A 12,726-nucleotide genomic window follows, 5' to 3' on the forward strand; every position below is an offset into this window, starting at 1 on the left:
CCTTCACTGTGTCTACCATACAGTATCCACAGCCTGACAGAAACCTCCTGTGGGCAGCAGGTAGCCTAGCGGTTAAGAGTGTTGGGCCAGTAACCGTAAGGTCACTGGTTCAAATCTCTGAGCCGACTAGGGCAAAAATCTGTCACTGTGCCCTTGAGCAAGGCACTTAACCCTAATTGCTCCTGTAAATCTCTCTGGATAAGAGCGTCTGGTCCAGATAATTGGCCCAGTCCTAAATTGTCCCCTAAAACCTGTGCCCTATACACTTGTGATCCACCTTGCTATCTGGACGTTTCATCATATTGCTTATACCAATCAAATACTCTCAGATTTTCACTAGGGTTTATTTGTGGGGTCGATTTGGGATTGGCCCTTCCACTGCACATTATGGTGAAAGTCTGCTCTCTGCTGGTCATGGACTGAAATACTGACAAAACAGTACATGCTCTTCTCCCTTGTGCCATTATTTGGCCTGATGCTCTGATGCAGGCCTGCTAATGACCCTAGAGAGAGGCTAGCCTGCTAATGACCCTAGAGAGAGGCTAGCCTGCTAATGACCCTAGAGAGAGGCTAGCCTGCTAATGACCGTAGAGAGATGCTAGCCTGCTAATGACCGTAGAGAGATGCTAGCCTGCTAATGACCCTAGAGAGATGCTAGCCTGCTAATGACCGTAGAGAGATGCTAGCCTGCTAATGACCCTAGAGAGAGGCTAGCCTGCTAATGACCCTAGAGAGAGGCTAGTCTGCTAATGACCATAGAGAGATGCTAGCCTGCTAATGACCCTAGAGAGAGGCTAGCCTGCTAATGACCCTAGAGAGATGCTAGCCTGCAGATGACTGTAGATAGATGCTAGCCTGCTAATGACCCTAGAGAGAGGCTAGCCTGCTAATGACCCTAGAGAGAGGCTAGCCTGCTAATGACCCTAGAGAGAGGCTAACCTGCTAATGACCGCAGAGAGATGCTAGCCTGCTAATGACCCTAGAGAGAGGCTAACCTGCTAATGACCGCAGAGAGATGCTAGCCTGCTAATGACCCTAGGGAGAGGCTAACCTGCTAATGACCGCAGAGAGATGCTAGCCTGCTAATGACCCTAGGGAGAGGCTAACCTGCTAATGACCGTAGAGAGATGCTAGCCTGCTAATGACCGTAGAGAGATGCTAGCCTGCTAATGACTGTAGAGAGATGCTAGCCTGCTAATGACTGTAGAGAGATGCTAGCCTGCTAATGACTGTAGAGAGATGCTAGCCTGCTAATGACCCTAGAGAGAGGCTAGCCTGCTAATGACCCTAGAGAGACGCTAGCCTGCTAATGACCCTAGGGAGAGGCTAACCTGCTAATGACCCTATAGAGAGGATAGCCTGCTAATGAACCTAGGGAGAGGCTAGCCTGCTAATGACCTCAGAGAGATGCTAGCCTGCTAATGACCCTAGGGAGAGGCTAACCTACTACTGACCCTATAGAGAGCATAGCCTGCTAATGACCCTATAGAGAGGATAGCCTGCTAATGACCTCAGAGAGATGCTAGCCTGCTACTGACCGTAGAGAGAGGCTAGACTGCTAATGACCCTAGAGAGATGCTAGCCTGCTAATGACCCTAGAGAGATGCTAGCCTGCTAATGACCCTAGAGAGAGGCTAGCCTGCTAATGACCCTAGAGAGAGGCTAGCCTGCTAATGACCCTAGAGAGATGCTACTGTAATGTTACAGTATGGTCTGACTGGTAATGTTACAGTATGACCTGACTGGTAATGTTGCAGTATGGCCTGACTGGTAATGTTACAGGATGACCTGACTGGTAATGTTACAGTATGGTCTGACTGGTAATGTTACAGTACGGCCTGACTGGTAATGTTACAGTATGGCCTGACTGGTAATGTTACAGGATGGTCTGACTGGTAATGTTACAGGATGGTCTGACTGGTAATGTTACAGGATGGTCTGACTGGTAATGTTACAGGATGGTCTGACTGGTAATGTTACAGGATGGTCTGACTGGTAATGTTACAGTACGGCCTGACTGGTAATGTTACAGTATGGTCTGACTGGTAATGTTACAGTATGGTCTGACTGGTAATGTTACAGTATGGTCTGACTGGTAATGTTACAGTATGGCCTGCCTGGCAATGTTACAGGATGGCCTGACTGGTAATGTTACAGTATGGTCTGACTGGTAATGTTACAGTATGACCTGACTGGTAATGTTACAGTATGGTCTGACTGGTAATGTTACAGTATGGTCTGACTGGTAATGTTACAGTATGGTCTGACTGGTAATGTTACAGTATGGTCTGACTGGTAATGTTACAGTATGGCCTGCCTGGTAATGTTACAGTATGGCCTGACTGGTAATGTTACAGTATGGCCTGACTGGCAATGTTACAGGATAGCCTGACTGGCAATGTTACAGGATGGCCTGACTGGTAATGTTACAGTATGACCTGACTGGTAATGTTACATGATGTTGCTGTGAAGCAGAACCGTTGTTCTAGTGCTGCTGTGTGCAGGGAGAGAATCAAACTCTTCAGAGTCAGAACACTTAGTCTCTTCTTACACACACACACAGGCATGCGCACGCACACACACACACACACACACACACACACACACACACACACACACACACACACACACACACACACACACACACACACACGTGCAAGCGAGACTACAGAGCACTTAAGTCTGCACATTTAATAAATGATACCGCTAACACACAGGGTCAGTCTCTGGCATCAGGAAACAAGTGGGACTAGATGCTACCGCTAACACACAGGATCAGTCTCTGGCATCAGGAAACCAGTGGGACTAGATGCTACCGCTAACACACAGGATCAGTGTCTGGCATCAGGAAACAAGTGGGACTAGATGATACCGCTAACACACAGGATCAGTCTCTGGCATCAGGAAACAAGTGGGACTAGATGATACCGCTAACACACAGGATCAGTCTCTGGCATCAGGAAACAAGTGGGACTAGATGATACCGCTAACACACAGGGTCAGTCTCTGGCATCAGGAAACAAGTGGGACTAGATGATACCGCTAACACACAGGATCAGTCTCTGGCATCAGGAAACAAGTGTGACTAGATGATACTGCTCTAACACACAGGGTCAGTCTCTGGCATCAGGAAACAAGTGGGACTAGATGCTACCGCTAACACACAGGGTCAGTCTCTGGCATCAGGAAACAAGTGGGACTAGATGATACCGCTAACACACAGGGTCAGTCTCTGGCATCAGGAAACAAGTGGGACTAGATGATACCGCTAACACACAGGGTCAGACTCTGGCATCAGGAAACAAGTGGGACTAGATGATACCGCTAACACACAGGATCAGTCTCTGGCATCAGGAAACAAGTGGGACTAGATGATACCGCTAACACACAGGGTCAGTCTCTGGCATCAGGAAACAAGTGGGACTAGATGATACCGCTAACACACAGGGTCAGTCTCTGGCATCAGGAAACAAGTGGGACTAGATGATACCGCTAACACACAGGGTCAGTCTCTGGCATCAGGAAACAAGTTGGACTAGATGATACCGCTAACACACAGGGTCAGACTCTGGCATCAGGAAACAAGTGGGACTAGATGATACCGCTAACACACAGGGTCAGTCTCTGGCATCAGGAAACAAGTGGGACTAGATGATACCGCTAACCCACAGGGTCAGTCTCTGGCATCAGGAAACAAGTGGGACTAGATGATACCGCTAACACACAGGGTCAGTCTCTGGCATCAGGAAACAAGTGGGACTAGATGATACCGCTAACACACAGGATCAGTCTCTGGCATCAGGAAACAAGTGGGACTAGATGATACCGCTAACACACAGGGTCAGACTCTGGCATCAGGAAACAAGTGGGACTAGATGATACCGCTAACACACAGGGTCAGTCTCTGGCATCAGGAAACAAGTGGGACTAGATGATACCGCTAACACACAGGATCAGTCTCTGGCATCAGGAAACAAGTGGGACTAGATGATACCGCTAACACACAGGATCAGTCTCTGGCATCAGGAAACAAGTGGGACTAGATGATACCGCTAACACACAGGGTCAGTCTCTGGCATCAGGAAACAAGTGGGACTAGATGATACCGCTAACACACAGGATCAGTCTCTGGCATCAGGAAACAAGTGGGACTAGATGCTACCGCTAACACACAGGATCAGTCTCTGGCATCAGGAAACAAGTGGGAATAGATGCTACCGCTGACACACAGGGTCAGTCTCTGGCATCAGGAAACAAGTGGGACTAGATGATAGGAAGCTGTCTTTTAAACAGATCCAATTCAGATGTGGATTTATGTGGATAGATGGAACCTATTTATTTATGAAGCGTTATATTTTCCACTGGATGTTTTTAAGCCGTTGCCAATATGCAGTTGTCCATCTTATATTGTAAAAATATTTTATTTTTGTACAAATGACAGAGACAAAAACCTTTTTGTGTGCCAATCATACTGGCCTTTTGTTTTTTCTACATCTACCATATAGGGTATAGGCCAGAACCTCACATATTTCTTTATGCTGTCTTAAAGAACAGTTTGTTATTTTACAATCCTAACCGGACATCTAACTCATATTTTGCTTCTAACTTTATTTTTGTTTTTTCTTTTACTCGCAGACATTTAGAAACAGTAAGTGTTCTGTTGTACACTACACACAACCTTACTGTACCTTTACACTACCCTTTCCTTTGTTAAGGAGGATGCACTACACACAACCTTACTGTACCTTTACACTACCCTTTCCTTTGTTAAGGAGGATACACTACACACAACCTTACTGTACCTTTACACTACCCTTTCCTTTGTTAAGGAGGATGCACTACACACAACCTTACTGTACCTTTACACTACCCTTTCCTTTGTTAAGGAGGATGCACTACACACAACCTTACTGTACCTTTACACTACCCTTTCCTTTGTTAAGGAGGATACACTACACACAACCTTACTGTACCTTTACACTACCCTTTCCTTTGTTAAGGTGGATACACTACACACAACCTTACTGTACCTTTACATTACCATTTCCTTTGTTAAGGAGGATACACTACACACAACCTTACTGTACCTTTACACTACCCTTTCCTTTGTTAAGGAGGATGCACTACACACAACCTTACTGTACCTTTACACTACCCTTTCCTTTGTTAAGGAGGATGCACTACACACAACCTTACTGTACCTTTACACTACCCTTTCCTTTGTTAAGGAGGATGCACTACACACAACCTTACTGTACCTTTACACTACCCTTTCCTTTGTTAAGGAGGATACACTACACACAACCTTACTGTACCTTTACACTACCCTTTCCTTTGTTAAGGAGGATACACTACACACACCCTTACTGTACCTTTACACTACCCTTTCCTTTGTTAAGGAGGATGCACTACACACAACCTTACTGTACCTTTACACTACCCTTTCCTTTGTTAAGGAGGATGCACTACACACAACCTTACTGTACCTTTACACTACCCTTTCCTTTGTTAAGGAGGATGCACTACACACAACCTTACTGTACCTTTACACTACCCTTTCCTTTGTTAAGGAGGATACACTACACACAACCTTACTGTACCTTTACACTACCCTTTCCTTTGTTAAGGTGGATACACTACACACAACCTTACTGTACCTTTACATTACCATTTCCTTTGTTAAGGAGGATACACTACACACAACCTTACTGTACCTTTACACTACCCTTTCCTTTGTTAAGGAGGATGCACTACACACAACCTTACTGTACCTTTACACTACCCTTTCCTTTGTTAAGGAGGATGCACTACACACAACCTTACTGTACCTTTACACTACCCTTTCCTTTGTTAAGGAGGATGCACTACACACAACCTTACTGTACCTTTACACTACCCTTTCCTTTGTTAAGGAGGATACACTACACACAACCTTACTGTACCTTTACACTACCCTTTCCTTTGTTAAGGAGGATGCACTACACACAACCTTACTGTACCTTTACACTACCCTTTCCTTTGTTAAGGAGGATACACTACACACAACCTTACTGTACCTTTATACTACCCTACCCTTTCCTTTGTTAAGGAGGATGCACTACACACAAACCTACTGTACCTTTACACTACCCTTTCCTTTGTTAAGGAGGATGCACTACACACAACCTTACTGTACCTTTACACTACCCTTTCCTTTGTTAAGGAGGATACACTACACACACCCTTACTGTACCTTTACACTACCCTTTCCTTTGTTAAGGAGGATACACTACACACAACCTTACTGTACCTTTACACTACCCTTTCCTTTGTTAAGGAGGATGCACTACACACAACCTTACTGTACCTTTACACTACCCTTTCCTTCGTTAAGGAGGATACACTACACACAACCTTACTGTACCTTTACACTACCCTTTCCTTTGTTAAGGAGGATGCACTACACACAACCTTACTGTACCTTTACACTACCCTTTCCTTCGTTAAGGAGGATACACTACACACAACCTTACTGTACCTTTACACTACCCTTTCCTTTGTTAAGGAGGATACACTACACACAACCTTACTGTACCTTTACACTACCCTTTCCTTTGTTAAGGAGGATACACTACACACAACCTTACTGTACCTTTACACTACCCTTTCCTTTGTTAAGGAGGATACTTTCCTTTGTCGTACCGCTCTCATTCTCCTTCCACCCATCTAATAAGAGGTGGTTCTAAGTCTTACTTGTAATTCTTAGTTCTAGTTCTTAGTTCTAATTATTGCTCTTGTAACCCTACACCTCCGGAATGAGACTGACCATTATTAACCAATCAGCTCGTTTGGTCCTGACCACAATGTGACCTCTCTAAGCTCTGTAACCTCTAACCTCAGCTGTGTGACCTCTGACCTCCGGCGATGTTGTGCCCTCAGTGTGTTAACCTGTGAGTGGAACTTTTCATGTGATGTGCCCTCCCGCCACTAACCCAAAACTCGGCCACAAGCCCCTCACCTTTGACCTCTGCCTGCCCTTCACCCGTGACCTGTGTCCTGCCGACTCCCCCGCTACCCTGTAGTTCAGAACACTGAGTCACACAACTCTCTAACCTACCCACCACCTAGCACCTCCTAATCAAAACAAATGTCTGAAAATTTCTGCAATTTTTTTCAAAGTTTGATTGATAGAAAAACAATTTTTCTTTCACACAGTTATTGGATCTAATGTGTATTTTGTTCCTTCCTCCTACAGTATTCTCCCAGAATGAGAACCACCTACCTGTCTATGACTGAGGCACAGATCAGACACTTTGGGACAAACTTCCAGCAGGTATAGCCCCCAACTATGGCCTACTGGTCCCCCTCAGGAAGGGTCTGTCTGGGACTACCACTGTACTGAGGAAGCGGAGTTTACAGATAACCCTGTCCATGGATGTCTCACCCTGCTCTCCTGGCCATCTGTTACTTAAATGCAGGAGGTATGGGGTCAACAACAGCCCAGGAACACACTGACGCTCTCAAAGTCCTGTACTGTACGTGTAGAAACCAGGAGACTACATAGAACCCTGAGTGTAAAGTGCACTTGCCTCTCTCCCCAAACAAACCCACACTTCAGTTATGTGTTTTCTTCAAATGTGAGTGTCCGTCTCGAGCCAGATCAGAAGACATGATTGTTATGGACCAAGTTGAACATTTATATTTTTTTCCTGCGAGTGATGTCACCTTCGATGGATTTCAGGGGACAACAAATAACCAGATTGATTTCCTTCACAGCCATAGACTGTTAAATGGTTATTACATGAACTCTCTTAAATCTTCCCCAACCTGTCATCGCTATTACAAAGTGTCATCTAACCAGTCTAGCATTCAGCTCCTCTTACACTTGACTACACAGCTCTTACACATTTGACACAACCCAAAGTCTTCATAATGTCTTCCCTCAGAATGATGAGTCAAACTTGATGAAAACGGATACTGTATTGTCACTTATCTTTCAGGTTATTCATTGATGTCAAGGAATGGCAAATATAATGGACTCGTTTTTAAATGTGACTGGAAAACAGATAATTTTCATGTGATGTCTATACTTTTAGAGAAAAAGGTGCTGTCTAGAACCTAAAAGGGTTCTTTGGCTGTCCACATAGGAGAGCCCTTTGAATAACCCTTTTTGGTTCTAAGTAGAACCCTTCTGGTTCCAGGTAGAACCTTTTGAGGTTCCATGTAGAACCCTTTCCACAGAGGGTTCTACATGGAACTCAAAAGTGTTCTACCTGGAACCGAAAATGGTTCTACCTGGAACCGAAAGGGATTCTCCTATGGGGACTGCCGAAGAACCCTTTTAGAACCCTGTTTTCTACTATATGTATGTGTAAGAGGGACTGAGGGGAAAGGATGCATGACGATGTTTCTAAAGCCTTTATTTCCTCTAACCTGTTTCTCTCTGTTCTCCTATGCTGTGTCATCCTGCATGCTGTGTCCTGCTCAATTCTAGCCTGGATTCCCGACTGAATATCAGTCCGTTTCATTATTGTGTCAGTGAATCATTGAAAGGAATTAAACAAAGCGATATTCAGTTTAGGTTCCATGCCAGTTCATTTCAGGACAACACCGAGGGCTTTCCGTAGCTTGGCATCTCAACTGAATATTGCTCTGGTTCACTATTGTGTCACTTGAATCTGTGGCTGTGTTCCAATAATCTCTCACTTGTTCACTTCCCTGCATGGATTAGAAAGGAAATGACTGTCCCTCTAACCCGTTTCTACACCAATCCAATGCTTTTGAACTTGTAGGGAGTAGTGAATGAGTTCACACTTCAGGAAGATGGAGAGAGCATTGGGATGCGCCGTCTGAATTACAGTAATATTACAGTTGGATTCTAGACTACAGGCCTACTGCCTGTACATTAGCATTTTAAACATTCCCTGGATAGGAGGAGAGGAAACCATCAACAACTGAAATGGTGTTGATGGTGAATTACTGGTAAGTATTATCACTCATGTCACGTTTATTGGATGTTTGTTTGTTTACTACGAGTTGGACACAATCACAGTAAGACACATTGTGACTGATATGAAATCAGAATTACAGTAAGGCAGTCATTCTCCCAATTCATCCCTTCAGTTCCATGTTGAATGACAAAATATACATTTGGTGAGATGTGCTATAAGCACAATGCATGCACCTGGGTCTGTTAAGACCATAGATTTATACAGTACATATAATTGGTTAAGACATGGTCAAAGAAAAGTACTGCAGGGGCCCTTAACAGTCAGATAAGATAACCCATCATTGTACAGGGGCCCTTAACAGTCAGATAACCCATCATTGTACAGGGGCCCTTAACAGTCAGACAACCCATCATTGTACAGGGGCCCTTAACAGTCAGACAACCCATCATTGTACAGGGGCCCTTAACAGTCAGATAACCCATCATTGTACAGGGGCCCTTAACAGTCAGATAACCCATCATTGTACAGGGGCCCTTAACAGTCAGATAACCCATCATTGTACAGGGGCCCTTAACAGTCAGATAACCCATCATTGTACAGGGGCCCTTAACAGTCAGATAACCCATCATTGTACAGGGGCCCTTAACAGTCAGACAACCCATCATTGTACAGGGGCCCTTAACAGTCAGACAACCCATCATTGTACAGGGGCCCTTAACAGTCAGATAACCCATCATTGTACAGGGGCTCTTAACAGTCAGACAACCCATCATTGTACAGGGGCCCTTAACAGTCAGACAACCCATCATTGTACAGGGGCCCTTAACAGTCAGACAACCCATCATTGTACAGGGGCCCTTAACAGTCAGATAACCCATCATTGTACAAGGGCCCTTAACAGTCAGATAATCCATCATTGTACAGGGGCCCTTAACAGTCAGATAACCCATCATTGTACAGGGGCCCTTAACAGTCAGACAACCCATCATTGTACAGGGGCCCTTAACAGTCAGATAACCCATCATTGTACAGTGTGAATTCTTGGTTGTGGTCATGCTTTTCTTCTTTGTTTGAAACCTGTCAACTGCTGTATATTTTCTAAGTTTGTTAAAGTATTGGACCAGGTGTATCAATTACATTTAAAAAAAAAAAAAAAAAAAAAAAAAAAAAAAAGCGTTCTGTGTTTTTTTCTATTTTGCGCACACACACTGTCTGTATAAGATATACAGTCATTTAGAGATTACACAATATTATACTGCACAAATACTACATATCATTACATATGAGTAACTCTATCCAGAGTGACTTATAGTTAGCTACCTTAAGATGAATGTACTAGATAGGTGTTACAACCATATATTACAGTCATAGTAAGTACAACTTTCCCTCAATGAAGCAGCTATTAGCACAGTCACTGATAGTAAGAAAAGACAAGTGCAGGTGTCAAGCACTGTGTAGTTGACGTATCTAGCCAAGTGGTAAAACAGAGATGAACTGGCATGAAGCACAAAGAAAGACATGCCAGTAACAAAAGTGGTGTAGTTTGATGGTTGATGTTGTTGGGGTAGCCGGCCCACCACCGGGTTGATGTTGTTGGGGTAGCCGGCTCACCACCAGGTTGATGTTGTTGGGGTAGCCGGCCCACCACCAGGTTGATGTTCTTGGGGTAGCCGGCCCACCAGCAGGTTGATGTTCTCGGGGTAGCCGGCTCACCACCAGGTTGATGTTGTTGGGGTAGCCGGCTCACCACCAGGTTGATGTTGTTGGGGTAGCCGGCTCACCACCAGGTTGATGTTGTTGGGGTAGCCGGCTCACCACCAGGTTGATGTTCTTGGGGTAGCCGGCCCACCACCAGGTTGATGTTGTTGGGGTAGCCGGCTCACCACCAGGTTGATGTTCTTGGGGTAGCCGGCCCACCACCAGGTTGATGTTGTTGGGGTAGCCGGCCCACCACCAGGTTGATGTTGTTGGGGTAGCCGGCCCACCACCAGGTTGATGTTGTTGGGGTAGCCGGCCCACCACCAGGTTGATGTTGTTGGGGTAGCCGGCCCACCACCAGGTTGATGTTCTTGGGGTAGCCGGCCCACCACCAGGTTGATGTTCTTGGGGTAGCCGGCCCACCAGCAGGTTGATGTTCTTGGGGTAGCCGGCCCACCAGCAGGTTGATGTTCTTGGGGTAGCCGGCTCACCACCAGGTTGATGTTGTTGGGGTAGCCGGCTCACCACCAGGTTGATGTTGTTGGGGTAGCCGGCCCACCACCAGGTTGATGTTCTTGGGGTAGCCGGCTCACCACCAGGTTGATGTTGTTGGGGTAGCCGGCTCACCACCAGGTTGATGTTGTTGGGGTAGCCGGCCCACCACCAGGTTGATGTTCTTGGGGTAGCCGGCCCACCACCAGGTTGATGTTGTTGGGGTAGCCGGCCCACCACCAGGTTGATGTTGTTGGGGTAGCCGGCTCACCACCAGGTTGATGTTCTTGGGGTAGCCGGCTCACCACCAGGTTGATGTTCTTGGGGTAGCCGGCTCACCACCAGGTTGATGTTCTTGGGGTAGCCGGCCCACCACCTGGTTGATGTTGTTGGGGTAGCCGGCCCACCACCTGGTTGATGTTGTTGGGGTAGCCGGCCCACCACCAGGTTGATGTTGTTGGGGTAGCCGGCCCACCACCTGGTTGATGTTGTTGGGGTAGCCGGCTCACCACCAGGTTGATGTTCTTGGGGTAGCCGGCCCACCACCAGGTTGATGTTGTTGGGGTAGCCGGCCCACCAGCAGGTTGATGTTGTTGGGGTAGCCGGCCCACCAGCAGGTTGATGTTGTTGGGGTAGCCGGCCCACCACCAGGTTGATGTTCTTGGGGTAGCCGGCCCACCACCAGGTTGATGTTGTTGGGGTAGCCGGCCCACCACCAGGTTGATGTTGTTGGGGTAGCCGGCTCACCACCAGGTTGATGTTCTTGGGGTAGCCGGCTCACCACCAGGTTGATGTTCTTGGGGTAGCCGGCTCACCACCAGGTTGATGTTCTTGGGGTAGCCGGCCCACCACCGGGTTGATGTTGTTGGGGTAGCCGGCCCACCACCGGGTTGATGTTGTTGGGGTAGCCGGCCCACCACCAGGTTGATGTTGTTGGGGTAGCCGGCCCACCACCTGGTTGATGTTGTTGGGGTAGCCGGCTCACCACCAGGTTGATGTTCTTGGGGTAGCCGGCCCACCACCAGGTTGATGTTGTTGGGGTAGCCGGCCCACCAGCAGGTTGATGTTGTTGGGCTAGCCGGCTCACCACCAGGTTGATGTTCTTGGGGTAGCCGGCCCACCACCAGGTTGATGTTGTTGGGGTAGCCGGCCCACCACCAGGTTGATGTTGTTGGGGTAGCCGGCTCACCACCAGGTTGATGTTGTTGGGGTAGCCGGCTCACCACCAGGTTGATGTTGTTGGGGTAGCCGGCTCACCACCAGGTTGATGTTGTTGGGGTAGCCGGCCCACCACCAGGTTGATGTTGTTGGGGTAGCCGGCCCACCAACAGGTTGATGTTGTTGGGGTAGCCGGCCCACCAACAGGTTGATGTTCTTGGGGTAGCCGGCCCACCAGCAGGTTGATGTTGTTGGGCTAGCCGGCTCACCACCAGGTTGATGTTCTTGGGGTAGCCGGCCCACCACCAGGTTGATGTTGTTGGGGTAGCCGGCCCACCACCAGGTTGATGTTGTTGGGGTAGCCGGCCCACCACCAGGTTGATGTTGTTGGGGTAGCCGGCCCACCACCAGGTTGATGTTGTTGGGGTAGCCGGCTCACCACCAGGTT

At 47.2% G+C, this 12,726-nt stretch overlaps 1 protein-coding gene across 1 annotated transcript in view; it reads left to right on the forward strand.

The window, feature by feature from the left end:
- ttyh2l (tweety homolog 2, like) overlaps nt 1-8,133 on the forward strand; it is a 109,778-nt gene extending 101,645 nt beyond the window's left edge. The window contains exon 14 of the mRNA XM_038988250.1: nt 7,235-8,133. Coding sequence (XP_038844178.1) covers nt 7,235-7,318 — 84 coding nt within the window. The 3' untranslated portion in view covers nt 7,319-8,133. The remainder of the gene's footprint in view (nt 1-7,234) is intronic.
- The last annotated feature ends 4,593 nt before the right edge of the window (nt 8,134-12,726 follow it).

Source organism: Salvelinus namaycush, chromosome 3, assembly GCF_016432855.1.
Source record: "Salvelinus namaycush isolate Seneca chromosome 3, SaNama_1.0, whole genome shotgun sequence".
In the NCBI taxonomy this organism is placed as follows: domain Eukaryota; kingdom Metazoa; phylum Chordata; class Actinopteri; order Salmoniformes; family Salmonidae; genus Salvelinus; species Salvelinus namaycush.